The 18,521-nt window shown below is 31.6% G+C and overlaps 1 protein-coding gene across 1 annotated transcript; it reads right to left on the reverse strand.

Moving 5' to 3' along the window:
• Positions 1–4,985: 4,985 nt before the first annotated feature.
• On the reverse strand, positions 4,986–18,137 carry LOC125069237 (cysteine and histidine-rich protein 1-like). The gene is made up of 7 exons (XM_047678658.1): positions 17,923–18,137; positions 15,419–15,585; positions 13,026–13,194; positions 10,216–10,416; positions 6,783–6,888; positions 6,281–6,405; positions 4,986–5,238 (listed from the first exon to the last, which is right to left on the reverse strand). Exons 1-7 carry the CDS (start codon positions 17,954–17,956, stop codon positions 5,150–5,152), a joined length of 891 nt encoding a protein of 296 aa, XP_047534614.1. The 5' UTR covers positions 17,957–18,137; the 3' UTR covers positions 4,986–5,149.
• Between the last annotated feature and the right edge of the window lie 384 nt (positions 18,138–18,521).

The following is an 18,521-nucleotide window of genomic DNA, read 5'->3' on the forward strand; positions in this document are numbered from 1 at the left end:
TTTGTACAGTCACGTCAGGGTACCCACTCACTTTTTCACCACCCATTCTACCGCCAAAGAAGAAATTATAAGAAAAAAAATTGTATTGATGTGCTCTGATTTGAACGATGACTGTATCATTATTTCTATCGGCATAAGAGTTTTATTAAGATCTTATGGTGGTACTCCCAATGAATGTGTAAGGGCAGGTCTATACATTTTACAGTACCGATGTCTATGGACAAAGGTTACCATTTACCATCAGCTGACCTATTTACCTCGTCGGTTAAAATAAATAAAATGTGAATTAAATAATCGGGACGTTGACTTTTTGATTATGCACATATATAATGGTAGTTCGTGTCCGCGATTTCGTTTGTATAAATTTTTGAATCAGAAAAACAGTTTATAGCTCACATTGCAAATATTTTATTTTTTGTGATAAAAATAATGTTCATATAAAATTAGTATTAGTGCTAGTAGTGACAAAAATATGGAAAGCCGAGACCGTCTACTAGATATGAGACAGGAATCTGAATTGGAAGTCCAGTATTAGAATTGAAACAATTTTATTCAAGTTTATACAAATAAAATCAGAAAAGCATCTTTTGAAATAATTCTAACACTAATATTCGCCGGAGGAGTAAGCTGCTTATGCTTTTTAAAGAGAACCCTCGGTTTTTGAAAGCGGGTAAACATGTGAATTTGTTACATCATGCAGTTTGGCGAGTAAGGCCAAATGGTGAGTGGTCATCATTGCCCATATAATTTGGTACTCTTAAAAATTAATCATCCTTTATAACAGCAATGAGCCACCCACCTTGGGAACTAAGATGTTTAATTGTATCCATTGTGTCTGTGGTTATACTGGCACGCTTACATTAAATATCGGAACACAATAATACTAAGTATTGCTATTTGGCAGTAGAATATATGATAAGTAGGTGATATCTACACAGACAGTCTTACACAAAATAGATAAGCCTACCCATTGCCTATTTAAAGAAGAGACAAAAAAGAGGACGTTTATGGGTGGAAATTAACAATGTTCGTATTTTTTCCGTACGCTATATAGATATATATATGAAAAAAAAATGATGATTACTTTTTAAACAATGAGTCATTCGATCTTTTCGCACCAATCGTCCTAAGTGGGTTTAGGTTCTATGCTTTCTGTATAGTGTATAATTTATAGTTTTGACAGCATTTACTTTAATAGATCCTGGACTGACAATTTTCCCTCTGTATATACATTAATCTGTATCTAAAAAATATTCTATATTAATACATTTTTTTAGCATTAGCATTAACAGCCTGTAAATTTCCCACTACTGGGCTAAAGGCCTTTTTTGAGAAGAAGGTTTGGAGCATATTCCACCACGGTGCTCTAATGCGGGTTGGCGGAATATACATGTGGCAGAAATTCGTTGAAATTAGACACATGCAGGTTTCCTCACGATGTTTTTCTTCAACGCCGAGCACGAATTAAAAACACAAATTAATCACATGAAAATTCAGCGGTGCCTGTCTGGGTTTGAACCCGAAATCATCGGTTAAGATGCACGCGTTCTAACCACTGGGCCATATCGGCTCTCATCTATTATTAACTCATCTATTACAAAAAAAAACAAACAAACAATATAAACGTACATAACACATTAGTAATAATATGATTATATAATAATCTACCCTACGAAAACTTTCTCTAAAGTATTTAATTGAGAGTTACGACCTTCTGCAGTTTCTCTTTATTCGTAATAGGTGTCTATTAATTTAACTCCAAATTATTAGGTTAAAATTGTATTAAATATAAATTCTAAAATTGATGCCCATTTAACGACTTATAATGTTAGTAACTTTAAAGTCGAAAGACAAAAGAAAAAAATCGATAGTAATTTATTATTTAGTATAATAATGTTGAACAAATAGATACACATACACCACTCCGCTAAATAAGTTTATACAAAACTAACTTAACTTGAAGAAAATTATAACGAATTTATTAGAAATTTGCCTTCATTAAAATTCTGTTTGAATTACTTACTTACTTAAAATTTTATGTTCATTGTAAGTTTAATTATAAAGTTGATTTTGTTATACTCTGAATATATATATCGTGTAAACTTTAATTATGTTAGATTACTAAGTCAAACACTCGGGAAAATTGAAAATAAAGCTGTAATTTAGAAATAAAATTATCACAACTATTCTTATAAAATCAGTGTTCATACTTGGAGATAAAGTTCTTGAGCCGAGATCGCCCAGTGGTTAGAACGCGTGCATCTTAACCGATGATTTCGGGTTCAAACCAGGCAGGCACCACTGAATTTTCATGTGCTTAATTTGTGTTTATAATTCATCTCGTGCTCGGCGGTGAAGGAAAACATCGTGAGGAAACCTGCATGTGTCTAATTTCAACGAAATTCTGCCACATGTGTATTCCGCCAACCCGCATTGGAGCAGCGTGGTGGAATATGCTCCAAACCTTCTCCTCAAAGGAAGAGGAGGCCTTTATCCCAGCAGTGGGACATTTATGGGCTGCTAATGCTAAAAAAAAAGTTCTTGTATTTAATCAAAGAAAGTATATTACCGATTATATGTATTAGAATTGTCGTTCGCTTTGTACAATAATTACTATTCGTTATCGTCCTTTCTCACGCAACTTCTCCGTCGTTGGCCGTCTGTTGGAGATAATTGTTTTGTATGTTATGATATAATTATGCTATATATTATTATATACTATAATTTTGTATGATTTAACGAAATTATCGTTAATATAAGTAGTTGGAAATTATGCCAAATTGACCAGAAAATTAAATCCTAAAATGACACTTTAATGCTTTGAATCCTTCTTTATATATTTTGCTTAGAACTTCTTAAATTCGCTTTAAAAAAAAGGCGATTGATTCATCAGTTTCACTAGCGGGTCCCGCTCGATTTTTTTTTCTGTCCAATAGTATACATTAGTTCTGTTAGAATTGTAGTTTATCGAAAATAATAAACTTAAATTTTGTTTACGTTTTTCATTTTTTTTCTTATACAGCCGTAGTGGTCTCTAACCGGGCAATAACTTTTTTCCGCTCTCTAAAATTAATTATTTGCTAAATCATAACAATTTATTAAATTGCAATCAATAATCCTGTTTATTTTTCTGCCCATCTATGGCTAGAGCTGCACAAAATGAGACTAATCGATTGTTTATGTGCAGCTATCGTCCTATAATCATTGGCACAAAAATCGGCTCACGCTATTAATATAATAAGATAAATAGTAAAAGTGAGCTAACTAAGTGTACTCCATGAGGTAATTCGTATGATTTTATAAGGTATATGAAGTTTACGTTGTTAGTGATTTATGCTAGACTAGACTTAGACTTTAGACTTTAGCTTGCAGTTTTCAACACGATTTATAAAGCTTAAATTAACTTCACAACTTGAATGCACAAAGAATACAGAATCTTATTAGTAGTTTCTTGTACTCAACGAAGTCCGTTGTACATATATAAAGTCGTATTATACTGTGTAATATTTTGTCTATTCTATGATATGTTCTGGTCTCTTAACTGGTTAAATCGCTTGTAGAAAATCGAAAATTCAATATACTTTTATTATACCGAATACCTTCCAGTTCGTTCACTGCTGCTTTACTGAACATAAAAATATAAATATCGCTAAGAATGCAACAGAATCGCGTTCGAAATGATGTATTTTATACTTCATATCTGAACTTATTATGAAGCTGAAGAGTTTGTTTGAACATGTTTATGTCAGGATTAAGCAGGAAGATTTAAAAAAACTTTAATTTACTATAAAATCACGCTCTAACTAGGAACCTTGCAAATGAAACGAGCTTCTGAGAATGAAATTCTACATTATTTATTTATTTTAGTTTGATAGTACTTTTCACATTAATTACTAAAATAACCTATGGTTTAAATTTAAAACATCTACAGAGTACTGCAAATCATTCAAAAGCAAACAAAACTGGTTGGTACTAAATTAGTGTAAACAAAACTACAATTATGTTAGATAAATGAAACAGCTTTTAAGAGACGTCTAACAGTTATTTCGGGAACGTCTACGACTCCAAAAGCATATGAAGATGTCATGAAGAGTGCCTTTATTTTAAAGTAATTTCTCATTTATAGTTAAAGATTGGAGAAATATTCTACTTTCATATAAAATATATAATAAACAAATTAGAGACCAAAGCTGCTTAGGCACTTCGAACTATATGCAATTTCAAGATACCCCAGAAAGGCTATTAATCTTCTTACTAATCCACGTTGGTCCACAGTTATGGATGCTAATGCTCCCATTCCAAGAATTTGTCATATAATAGATTTGGTAGCTTGGATATTTCTGATCAGTCAATAGTTATATTTTGAAAATATAATAATAGAAGCAGTTATTTAATTTAATGTAATTACAAGATATTAACTATATAAAATCATTAAATATTGTTGTAGTCTAGGCGAGAATAGTAGGAAATTTAAATTTGAATGTAAATGTTTTACAGTAAAATTAAAATTTAACTGATGGTATTTTTACCTGGTAGTTACTTCGGTTTACCTGTGTGACTTTGTATTTGATATTCGTATTGTTGAATTGATAACTTCTTTCTTACAAGAGCGTAAACCTCTTCGTTACGTAACGCGTTACGGCGCCAGTCTGTCTGGCTTCGGTTTATTTTATACATTTTTAGTTACAATTATTGAATATGTACAATATAATTTTGTGTATGTATGTACATACACTAAATATATTTGAATCAATATAAGATTTTATTAATCAATAACCTTTCCTTATACCTTTCCTTATCATATTATACACAAAATTTAAGTAATAAAATAAGCTTTTCTCAGGTGATGTTACGTCTCCTGTACCTGTAGATACACTATCTCACTTACCCTTTTAATCAAATCTCCGAGTCTTGCTGGCGGTAGTAGCTGCTAGTACACAAAGCTCTATTACCAAGTGAAAGTGTAAAACAAAAACTTTTTTTTTTATAAATAAAGGTCTTTATTTAAAAGGAATTGCACTCATTGCAGAAATATATATCTAATCTTAAAAGTAAACCATCTATAATGTTCAACTCAACTATTAACAATGCCTGAAATCTATACAATAAAACAGCTGGTTATTGTTGCTTAAATACAATAGAATGTTTTCTATGGGTCTTCTCTGTGTTCCTCGTTAAGTAGTATAAGACTTTCGCTTGCTGTGGGCGTCTCCAATAAAGGCAAGTTCTCAACTTCACCTGTAACAAGTTGTTATATAAGTAAACAAAATCATCATGTTTTGTAACTATACTAAAAGAATAAACGCAAAAGTAACTGTGTCTGTTTGTCTGTTACTGATTCATGGCCAAACTACTGAACCAAAATTGATGAAATTTGGTATGAAATAAGCTTAAACTTCAAGAAAGAATAAACTGACGATCAACCCCTAAAGTGGACAACAACTAGTATACTCTATTATATGACAAACCAGTACCACGAACTCATCAATTATTTTGTCTATCATATAATTCGTTTCGGTTTCGACCGGGTGAAATAAGAATTATATTTACTATCCGATGACAGCACCACTTTTGGGGTATAATTTAAATCATTCAGATAGTCACACAAAAAAAACCACCGAAATCGGCCCAATCGTTTTGGAGGAATTCAATTATATACACACGAACAGAACATTTAATAAATATATTTTATTGTAGTCTATGTTGTTGGCGGTTAGTGGAGTAGCTGGTGATGCATTGGCAGAGTGAGGAGAGGTATATGAAATCTTTAAATTCCGAGCCTCTAGATCAGAGCCTCAGAGTTTAATATTCTCGTCTAGTCAGTAAAACATCAAGGAATTTTCAGCAGCCCGGTGTTAAGGAGATGGAAGTTTTACACTTTTAGTCCTCAAAAAGCATGTAAAGCCGATAAAGAGAGCAATCTCTTTCCGATCACGTCTGTTTAAGATTTGATTATAAGAGTCATGGAATAGAGAGTGTAGCTGCTCCTGCGCACATACTTGTATACAACAACATCTCCCGTACTGATGCCTTGTCCAATGAGAATGCTGTGGTCTAAATGACTCAGGAGAACATCATCATCATTCCATTATATATATATATTATTTAAAATAGGTTGGATGACTGGAAAAGAATTTTCATCCTTCCATTGTCATACCTTTTATCATCAATACGTCACTAGATTTGCTACTGTAACTCTGGCTAACTCATCCTTCAAACCAGATGCCAACGTTACAGAGTATTATTAAAATTATAAATAAATCCCTTTTGAAATACGAACCAATTCTGACGGTAAAGTTCAAAGCCTCTGTTTCATCTAACATAGAGAAAACATTTTCGACCGGAATGTACACGTTTTGTGTATGCTCTAAGAAATCAGCGTCTTTTTCGCACTTGCAAGGCCGCCTGAAAGGATTACACTTAATTAAAATACGCTTGTCGACAATTTATCACGATAAGCAAGAGCTACTTAATTTTTTCTTTTAACAAAATCTTGAAAGCTCTTAGGGAAATGAATCTTAAATTTCAACAAACTCTACCGACGATAAGATAAGATATCATTTACAAAAAGGATATTCGAGCCATAAATTTGTGTCTTCATTTCTTGGGCGAAGCCAGCGTTGTCCCAGTTTTCTTTATAGATATAGAATAGATGACCCAGTCAGTGTTATAATTAAATAAATGCCACGGGATCAAACTTGACCCCGTACTTTTAAGCTTCTTTATATTAAATCAATAATCTTGTGTAGAACGTTGTCAAAAATTTTATGTAAATTCGTTACCTGTAAACAATCCTTTTGCATGGAATATTCGGTAAAAATATATCAACTTCAAAATAAAACTTTTCTGCGTGGTCGTCGTTAACTAAAACAGTCCACATCATTCTTCCTGAAAGATAATATGAGTATCAGTTAATTGGATTAATATTCTATTACACAATTATAGCTGGGACAAACATTTTTCTTTTTTATATTATATTTGTAAGCGGGCCAATAGACCACTGATAGGTTGGTGGTCGCCACTGACCACAGAGATTGTTACTATAAGAAATAATATTTATTCTTCATAACACCAATGTACTTAAACTCGTAGTTGCACTAGCTAACTCACCATACAAGCCGAAACACAATAATACTATGTATTACGGTCGAATATATGATGAGTGGGTGGTACCTCCCCAGGTTTTTTAGGTCTTAAAAAATAAGTAAAGTAACTAGTTTTCAACGTCCCATTCCTATCTTTGCCCAGCTGTATCTAATCTAGCTGGCTTCATGGACTCAAGATTTGCGGAAATATTTGGAACTCATCTTGAGAGGATGGTAAGGAGCTTATTTGTCCACGCCGCTTCAGTGCGGGTTGGTGCTGCACCCTGGAGGATCCTTTAATACTGGTCTCGCAATGATTTCTTTTACCGTTGATCACAAGGTGAAGAAAATTATAAGCACAATTTTTTGAAAATTGAAACTTTAATCATCGGTTGTAATTTCCGTGTTTCAACCATTCGGTTATCTTGATTCTAGGCGTAGCTATGGGCGCAAACATTTAGCTTTTGCTTGTAAAACTAACTAATATTGAGTTTTGGTCTATTAATAGAGATTACTTAGTAGCTTAAATAAACGAAACATTACAAAGAAAAATATTCCAGGGAAGAGAAATCGAATACGGTTAATTTCCACGACTGTGGAAAGAAGAAAAATCGGTCGAGCAGACTAGTGTGTCCTTAATATCATATGATATAAGAACTCTATAATAACTGTAAGTGTAATGTATATATTCAATTAACGAATTTCCGAATGATTCAAAAATTGGCCAAATGACAATTTAAATTATAAAAAAAAATATTGTATACGTATTTTTTCTTATACTTTTGTAAGATTTTAAAACGAGTCTAATAAAAATAAAAGCTCTATTTTTGAAGTAAATCATGTGGGGCAAGTCAGGTACATAATGTCGTGACGGCAAACGGCGTCCTCGGTGGTAGGGCTTTGTGCAAGCCCGTCTGGGTAGGTACCACCCACTCATCAGATATTCTACCGCCAAATAACAGTACTCTGTATTGTTGTGTTCCGGTTAGAAGGGTGAGTGAGCCAGTGTAATCACAGGCACAAGGGACATAACATCTTAGTTCCCAAGGTTGGTGGCGCATAGGTGATGTAAGGAATGGTTAATATTTCTTACAGCGCCTTTGTCTATGGGCGGTGGTGACCACTTAACATCAGGTGGCGCATATGCTCGTCTACCAACCAATGCCATAAAAAAAAAACGGCATTATGCTCTAATTACATGTATATATATTTATTTATTTAACTAACGAATTCCTTAGTTTTTATTTATTTGAGTTCAAATTTATTAATTGGTTTTCATTAATTATAATTTATAATCATGGATTTCGATATTTTACATATGCAGAGCATCACATGACGTCCATATTTTTGATTATTAAAGGACTAGTTTTTATTTTTGTAAAAGTGTTTATTACTGATGAAGTATAAAATAAATGAAAACAAGCGAAACCGTCGGCAAACGTAGTACAGCTTGATCATGTTTTTATACTAATATCTCCTAAATGCGCTGTTTCTTGGTATGGTATGTCTTGGTAAGGTATTTTCAGTTCGTCATTACAAAAAAGTCTTTTTATTTATTAATAATTAATACATCACTCTTCGCCTCTAATCGTCATGTAGACCCCACGCGTCTATTACATGACGATTATACGCGCGTGTAACGGAGTGTTAAAGTTATAATTATAGAATATATCAATGTCACGATAACGATTATAGAAACTGTAATTGTTATGAAAATTAAATGTTTCGTTATTAAGGAGTAATTCAAATTAAATGGCCTTTCATTTTAATCGTTAGTAAAATTAATATACTTATATAAGAAAAAAATATACAACGTTATATAACTTATGTATACTGATATAATAAATAATACTAAATTTAATAAACTAAAAACGAATATAATTTTCAATTCTAAATTTAATTAATTTAACTCTCATTTAGTAAAATGATGGAAATGGCACCTTACATTTAACGAGCGTTAATTTAAAACTAAATTCACTGTCATTATGAATGCAATTCCTCGAAATAAAATGCTAATTTGAAACTAAGAATAATTAGACGCACCCTTTAATAATTAGATCCTTTTAACCCTAATGAATGCATTGTGAAAAGCTCGGTACAATCATCACGAGCTAAAAGCCTTATTAATATAATAATAATAATAAGAATGACGTAAATACCGGCTCTAAGCCGAGTTGTTAAGAATAACAAAATAATAATAATAATAATAATAGAAATTACTTATAAATGATTCATATTTTCAAAATGTCTAAAAATTTTAATTGTCGAATAAATTACCTCATTAACGTCCATTAAAATATTTCTTTACTCATTATTTTAAAACCAGCGAAGGACATTATTCATTTAAATGCGAAATAGTTAATTAAACGAGTCGCTTATGGAATACAAAATTCGAAATAATTATAAATTTTTGGTGTGCCATAATCAAACGAATATTATAAAGTTTAAGTTGAATAAGTTTTATAACAAAAAAGTACATAATATGGTCTTGAAGTGTAATTATTGTTATACATGTCATCGTAAAATTGTAAATATCTTTAGATTATAATCTATCTCGCGAGATTGTGAACTGTAGAAAGAACCTGTGGACCGTAACATACTGCATACAATTTTATGCATAATTATTGATATATGCGTAATTTCAGTTAAATTATAAAAACTAACCTAACCTAAACGAAATATGAAAAACTATCGAAAATTTTGACGCTTCATTTTGAGTTTAATTACCATTTACAATATTTCGGCAGTTTATAATCTCGCGAGATAGATAACAATCTAACGGTATTTAAAATTCTACGGTGATATATATGTAAATATAATACAATATAATAACTAGATAAATTAAAATTCTGGGTTATTCTCTACTATAGTGTTCATGTATCATACATATAAATTAAACTGCTTATTGATGAAAACTGCATTAATCCGTTGCGTTGTTTAAAAGATCTAAGCGTACAGACGGCGGGAAGCGACTTTGTTTATATACTATGTAGAGATCGTATTTTTCAATTAGTATTCACACACAAAAAAAAAAACTTTCTTTTATGTTGTTTTCTTGTATCATTTACTTGTATCATTTACAATGAGCAGCTATTTGTATACACTATATACTATAAAGAGTCACACTTACCCCCTCTCTTATCATAAATCTGATAAACGTTGAATATTTTATCATAGCATTTCAATAGAAAATAGTTTAACACTGGTTCCGTTCGCTTAGCGTCCCACTTATCCTGGATGGTGATGAACGGCAATTCAGTCACTCTTTGCTTATGATCCGAGAAGCAATGGTCCATCCATTCACCAGCACGACCTTCCCAGCTGCATTCACCTTAAAGATAATTCAATTATAATTTTATTTATAAATAATTTGCCTACAATAGATGGATATATTATTTTACTATTGCTAGCTTTCTAACTGAATATTGCTCAATATGATGGTAGGGCTTTGTGCAAGCCCGTCTGTGTAGGTACCATCCTCACTCATAAGATATTCTACAGTCAAATAACAGTACTCTGTATTGTTGTGTTCCGGTTAGAAGGGTGAGTGAGCCAGTGTAATAACAGGCACAAGGGACATAACATTTTAGTTCCCAAGGTTGGTGGCGCATAGGTGATGTAAGGAATGGTTAATATTTCTTACAGTGCCTTTGTCTATGGTCGGTAGTGACCACATACTATCAGGTGGCCCAAATGCTCGTCCGCCAATCAATGCTATAAAAAAAACCTTTGATGATTCTAAATTTGAATTCGTACTGACGCCACTGTGTTTTTTCGTGCTTAAAATCGTGTCAGGCTTGTCAATGACGAACAATATCGTGAGGAGTTATAAATATATCAGATAAATTTCTGCCGTATGCGTACTAAGCAACTCGGATTGAAGCATCGTCATAGAAGAAGCTCCAAACCTTCTTCTCAAGAAGAAATATTAGCCCAACGGAGGTATATACTGGCTGTTGTTGTACTATTTTATAAAGCTAAAATGTTGCTAGTGCAATAATATATTACATTTTTAATCTGTGTCAATGTCAAGAAGTTCGAAGCACTTAAACTTTGCATACTAATGAAATTATTATGGAGTAGGCTAATTAGTTAGGTATAAATATTAATAGCGTTATAAACGCCACTTATTTTAATTTACTTAAAGAAGTTCATTGGGTTCCTTTGTTAAAATTTTACTGGAATTACTAGTATTACGTTGCTATGTAGCAATTATTTGGAGATAGTTTATGTGAAGAATTGTGAAAAGAAAAAAAGTGATTTGAATGCCCTGGAACGAAGTCGCGAATGACAAATGGCGTTAAATTAAAATTAAATAATCTTCCAATCACTCTAAACGTATTTATTATAATGAATAATGTAATACGTCAATTGACAATAATTCTATTATATTCAAAGATAACATCGTAAAAACGTATATTTATATTTGATAAGGGCTCGTTTACTAATTAATATAATATTTATTGTAGTTTTAAAACAAATTACTAAGTTGAAATATACTTTGTTAAATAATAAGGTCAGTTCACAATGGGGATGAGAAAGGACTAGTTCACACTAGCTACAAATTATCCCATATATTATAACAACTTTGGCCGGCTTCTATTTGTCACGCGTAAGATAGGAGAGGATTTTCCACTGGTGGTTTATCTTCGAAAGAAAAATCACTCGAGTTCTCGCACATTGGTTAACTTTACTTGGTGAAGTAAAATGCGTATCATTCTTCCTATTATATTGCGATATTAGTTATTTTATTATAATAATAGCGTAAGCAAATTTTTGTCCCGGTGATTATGGGTCGATAGCTGCATTTAAAAAAATATGGTCATGGTCACGGTTATGGTCTCATTTTATGGACTTAGATGTGCAGAAAATTAAAGAAGATTCTTGATTGCAATTTACTAAATTGTTACAATTTGACAAATCATTATTTTAGAGAGCGGAAATAAGTTACTGGCCGGTTAGAGAGCAGTACTACGCCTGTATAATAAAAACAAAAAAACGTTAACAAAATTAAAGTAAATTTTTATCTACAAATTCAAATTATACTTACTAATGTGAAATAAAAATTAAAAAAGGTTTCATTTTGGCGCCAAATGTAAAGTGACTTTACAACGAAATAAAATCAAAACATAACTCCAAATTCCTTTTCCAAGTTTCAAATTCCTAAAAATCTTTTGAATAAACGCGAAATTTCACGGGAAACCCACTAGTTATTATGAAAGTACAAAATTCAACTATTACCTAAAAGCAGTTTTTATTACATGCACCGACTAAAGTATTACATTAGTATTTATTTATGAAACAATTGAATGTTAAAGTATGAAACAGTCTGTAAATTTTCTACTGCTGTACTAAGTCCTCCTCTCACTTTGAGGAGAAGGTTTTGAGCTTATAAAACGAAATTATAAATACAAACTAAGCACATGATAACGCGATATCCCCCACTTGAACTTGTCTCTGATTACGACTGTACAAATTCTCACCACAATACCTCTCGGGTCTTGAATTGAATTAAATGAAAACTGAAATATATCAACTTATCATGTTTAATAACTTATCGGATGTTTACACGTCACCATTCCCGTCACTATTTTCACACATACATAGACATAATACGTGGTAGTGCTTCGAGTAAGCCTGTGTAGTAGGTAACACCCAATTATCAAATATTCTACATCCTTACAGCAATATTTAGTATTGTTGTGATCCGGTTTGAAGGGTGAGTGACTTAGTGTAACTACAGTTACAAGAGATATAACATCTTAGCTCCCAAGGGTGGTGGCACATCGGTTAACTAAGTATAATATAAGAATAGTTAATATTACTAACAGTGTCAATGCCTACGATCAGTGATGACCACTTCACACCAGTTGGACCTCTATCTTAAAAAAAACCTGTACTCATTATAATTCATTTTAGATTCAAAGTTTAAGATATTACCATAAACTCTAGCCATAAAACAGTTAATTATGCGATATTGGCAGTGTGGCGTGTGCTTCTCCAGCTGAGGTAGTGTAGCGTGTTTCGGACAGCCTGCATTAGTGCAAGGAAATAGCACTTTATTAGCGAGTGACTCCAGGACCATGGGGCGGATCTGCGCAAATTCTTTCTGTGAAAGAACAGATGTAATTATTAGCAACAATAAAATAAAACCAATTTATTCGTGGTTATCGTTCTTATAAATAAATACAAATCCTAAAAGTAGTATTCAGTTTATTACAATATACAAGACTAAATTGATAAACACATTTTACTCCACTATTAACGCTCTATGAAGCGCAACACACGATGAAGCCAAAGATGATGATGATGATATAAGCAATATTTATATGACATTTTATCTTATAATTTCACTTGTTTTATTTGGATTTGCTAAATAAATGTAAGCCTATAAATTATTCTAATTATCAGACTTGTATTTTTTACTGAAAATAAGTTTATATTATATAACTATTGAGTTATATTCAATCAAAGAATTAATGAAATAGATGCTTTTTGGTTCGAATGGTACGTTTGGTCTTTATAGATAAATGTATTATAAAACGAGATGTATTATGATTAATATTGGAAGAAGTGAAAATGTAAGCGTTGTAAACTGGTTTCGTTCAAAATTATTTATGTCCCCGTTTACTCGAAGCTGAGTCTTCAGACATATTAAAAATATCAAGAAAATTATGAGAAAAATTAAAAAATGAAAGGATTTCGTTTGTTATCGGATCCTACTCATTTGTGGTATTTTAAGATAATAGAATATTTTATCTGAAGATACCGAACATGGAATACGATAGCATCTTCATTGTATTTGAATGAATACTATTCTGTCAAATTAAAACGATTAATTTCAATAAAAAAATTGTCTAATTTTTTTATAATATTTATTCAAAAAAGTCGCTTAAGACCGGCTTATGCTATTATTGATGATTTCAATATTGTATCGTTTTAATTAAATAAATGAAATTAATGAAAAAAACACATTTGCAATTTATTTACAAAGCCCAATAAAGTTATCTTTTACGTTTGAAATTGAAGACATTCGCTTAACATACAATATTATAACTGTTTAAGATTAAAATTTATATTAGATCAGAATATCAACTAAAATCTATATGAACTTAAAAGTGTACAAAATATTTTTTTTTTATTAACCCCTTAACGCGCTCCTTAGAATGTATTTGCCAAATGTTCAATATTCCCCACAAGACCAAGTTGTTTAGTGATACATCTAGTAAGGACTAGAGTTTATAAGATTTATACTAGTATATTTATAATATAATTTCAAAACAGATTATAATAATAATTAGTTTCCCGTTAACGATAAAACTATTTAACAATAGGAATAATTATTAATTTCAAACCAGAGCAATGTATCATTAAAAGTACCGCAAAACCAATAATTACAATAGTTTGATTGTTTTGTAATTGTCGTGAAAGTGAATTAATTATTAACAAGTAAAATTAATTACTATTGAACGAGTAAATTCGTTTACTGACAAAATAATTTTGCTTCGTTATTACCTTACATTACATTACCTTAGTCATATATTAAATTAAAAATATTTGATGTACATAAATACATGCGGTTCGTGTGTACGTGAAATAATTGAAACCATTTTGATTCAAAAACATTGCACACATTTGAATTCAACCTTGATGTTTTACTCTGAGCCGAGATGGCCCAGTGGTTAGAACGCGTGCATCTTAACCGATGATTTCGGGTTCAAACCCAGGCAGGCACCACTGAATTTTCATTTGCTTAATTTGTGTTTATAATTCATCTCGTGCTCGGCGGTGAAGGAAAACATCGTGAGGAAACCTGCATGTGTCTAATTTTAACGAAATCCTGCCACATGTGTTTTCCGCCAACCCGCATTGGAGCAGCGTGGTGGAATATGCTCCAAACCTTCTCCTCAAAGGGAGAGGAGGCCTTTAGCCCAGCAGAAAATTTACAGGCTGCTGATGATGATGATGATGATGTTTTACTCTACTGTAACTAAAGTAACGCGCCTCATAAGTCTAGTGACTAGCATATTAGGTTTCACTATCCAAGTTCCTAGGTTCAAGCTTAGGGTCGGACACTAAGAATTATTCGGTATTATTTTGACCACAAAATCCTAAGCAGCGTGTTCTTTGAAATTATGCGGTGATGGTGAAAGCAAGTAAAACTGTTGGTTCTGTGCCAGAACTCTCTCGGTTTATTAGATAATGTTTAATGGGGATAGTCTTCACGCACTATCATTTTGTCCATAACCCTCTATTAAACAGCCTTGATCATTATCAGTAAAATGAATGAGGACGTTCATTATTATATTATATAATTAATAAGTTACACTTACTTTGCAAATATGACACTGGTAACTCTTTTCAAAACATGGCCCGCAAATACTGTGGCCGTCCACACACAGGTATATCGGTGGTTTCATGTACTTGTTGCATTTCGTGCAAGTCAGTTCCTTGATTAAGCTTTCGTAGTGATCAGTTTCGAGGAGAGTGCTCAGTACCACTGAAATTAATTAAGATAATTATTTTTCTATCAACGTAACCTTGTTAATTACGATCTGACATGTAAGCGTTGCGTAATCAAAATGGCCGATACGGTTTGTTGTGTCTTAGTAGTCTTAGTAGTCGTAGTCTTGAAATGGACAAAGTCGTACGGCATTTTTTTTAAATACAAGAATAATAAGGCAAATGAACATTGTTTTATCTGTTTTTATTTATGCTACGAGATATTATAAGCATGCAGACGCTTATTAATTCAAATCCCAATAGTAACAGCGTATTCGCAGACAAGAAAAAGTTAAAGCTGTTCGCTGCACTTAAATATACATTGTTAGTCATAGCAACTCACAATGGCTTGATATCAATAACATAAATTTAAAAAATAAAGTAAAAACAGTCGTTGCTAAATATCCCACAGCTTTTCAAAGTTCTATGCTCTTGAAGTATAAGTAGTAGTATTGCATCCGATACGTGGAGGTTTCCTCACGTTGTTCTCCCTCACCAACGAAAAGGCTATGAATTATACATTTGAACCCTTTGTTATATTTCGGTTTCCGTTATTATAATTAAATATGTTATTATTTGAAATGTTTTAAATTGTTTTTCAAGAGATTGACATTTGTTTATCTTTCAACTATCACTGTCACTGTCGTTTACGGAAGTCGAAAAACGGTATAAAATACGAATACGATGACATATTTGTTAACTACAATACAATTACTTCTTGTCCCATATAGAGATCGCTGAAGTGCGAGTTGAAGATACGACCTTGAAATTTAGGTTCACGAACACTGAATCAGACTACAGCTTATATCATAAGATAAGTGTTACACAAAAATAGTTTTGATATTTAGATACAACAATACGAAAAAGAATCAGCCTATGATTATTTTTTAAATATGACAAATATGATCTTCTAAGGAAATTTAACTATAAATAAAAATAAGTGGATAATTTTATTACTTTTACATTAAAAAAATTGTGTAATATGATAAGACCCTTTTAGTTTCAAATCTTATTATTTTATGATAAATGCTCAAATCTTCATGGTTTTACTATAATAGTCAAATTAGTAATAGCTTATAGACCAACACCTAACTTGAAGAATCCACGGTTTTAATGCGATACTAAAAATATAACATCAAATTAGATTAAGGGGATTGTGTTTTTTCCGTGAAATTAGGTATTATAAAATCCAATTAAAGTATTTACTTTTTTAGCGAAACAATGTATTATAAGATAGTCAATGTTCGTTACGACTATATGAGTGGCATATTTGTTTTTCCCGTAAATTTTATACCATACATGCATTTAATGTACTACACCCTTAGACTACACTGAACAATTTCACTGCGATAGATTATGCGGTTAAGTCATTATGAGATAAAATACAGTACTATCGCATTCGTAATATAAGGCTGATGTCTAAAAATTTTGATAGAGAATAACAAATGTCGAATTGAATCAACATATCTCATTAAGAAATCAAATTCATATGTTTCGTTAAAGTCAGGATGAACTGGTATATTTTTCATTACGCATTCGAAAAATCTTCATATTTAAAATAGATGTTAATTGTCAAAAAAATGTTATGTCACTTTTACATGAGCGATGGTTGCTTCGAAAGGTAACTGAACCGCGAACAAGCAACTCAAACAAAATTATAGACGGTTAATTGATTATTTGTTAATATTGAAAATATAACTATAAGTATTTTTTTTTACCTTCATATTTATATACGCTATGGCTCAAAAGCGTTTAGAGTATGAAAAAACATTTTACTACATTTATTTCAATGAATGCATGCAAAATAACATTTTTATATTTAACGTAAAACGTAATATTTTAATTAAATTTTTATATCGTTACAAGGTTATGTAAAGCTACGAAGCGCGATATGTGAAATGATATTTTGATACAAATTTCAATGAATTCAAAATATTTTAGTACATTACTCTAGTTCGACACTTATTACAAGTTTGACTAGAAAACGTTTAAATATGCGCAAACCACTACACGTTAAGCGTGTTCGAGGTTTATGAATAGGGATTGCCGTGGGACGAACGTTTCTGATTTTAGAACTAACAAAATATCTAAAATTGTACTGTAATGTATACAATAAAACATTTAAGACGTGTTAATAAAGTAAGTAACTAAATGATACATCTAAGAAGGAAAGTTGTATAAGGAAAAGACGTTATAAAATTTACACTATTCGTAATAAATAAATGTATTTAATGAATCACAAAATGTGTTAGTTCAATTAAAATATAGTCAAATATGCAGATTATAAAATGATATTGTCACAAAATTATGTTACACACGCAATATTAATACTAACGCTTCCTTCCCGTTGCCGACGACGCTGAAGACATTTTTCTAAAATAACTGCGCACTAACGTAACTACACAACATCGAACACTGTTTTGCACTTGGTAAACACTTTTAGATCGACAGGAGCTAGTGTTAGGCGATTACGATGCAATCGTTCAGCCATTTTCAGTGATAAGGCGGACGGTGTGTATCTTGAACGTGATTGTGTTAGTCTAGTAGCGAGTTGGCGACAGCGGCGGCCGCGCTATATTTACAACAAGGTCAGCTAAGGGCCGGGCGAGTGACCAATTAGATTAGTCTAGCATCCACTATTTTTGATCAGACTAATTATTTTAATATAAAACAATAATCAACTTGACTTTAAAAAAGAAAACTCATAATTCGTTAATATAACATCCATTTTTACCACATATTTTCTATTAATAACATCTCCTTACGAATAATCAAAATAAGTGCGATTAGTTTAGTTTAGGCATATCATTCGTAGTGATTGGCGTTATAATTATAAATAAACACTTATATTATCCATGGGATCTACATGTACATATGTCCGTTGATATTTTTTGTACGTATGACACTTCAAGCCGATTATAACAATACAAAATA

The sequence above is a fragment of the Vanessa atalanta genome, chromosome 15 (genome assembly GCF_905147765.1).
Source record: "Vanessa atalanta chromosome 15, ilVanAtal1.2, whole genome shotgun sequence".
Taxonomy (NCBI): domain Eukaryota; kingdom Metazoa; phylum Arthropoda; class Insecta; order Lepidoptera; family Nymphalidae; genus Vanessa; species Vanessa atalanta.

Bases quoted from the DNA above. Each gene is read 5' to 3' on its own strand.
- LOC125069237 (XM_047678658.1), bottom strand. From the start codon at position 17,956: ATGTCTTCAGCGTCGTCGGCAACGGGAAGGAAGC. The intron at 15,586-17,922 runs GTTAGTATTAAT...AATTAATTTCAG, and splicing joins GTCGGCAACGGGAAGGAAGC to TGGTACTGAGCACTCTCCTC. The intron at 5,239-6,280 runs GTTCGTATTTCA...AACTTGTTACAG, and splicing joins GAACTTTACCGTCAGAATTG to GTGAAGTTGAGAACTTGCCT.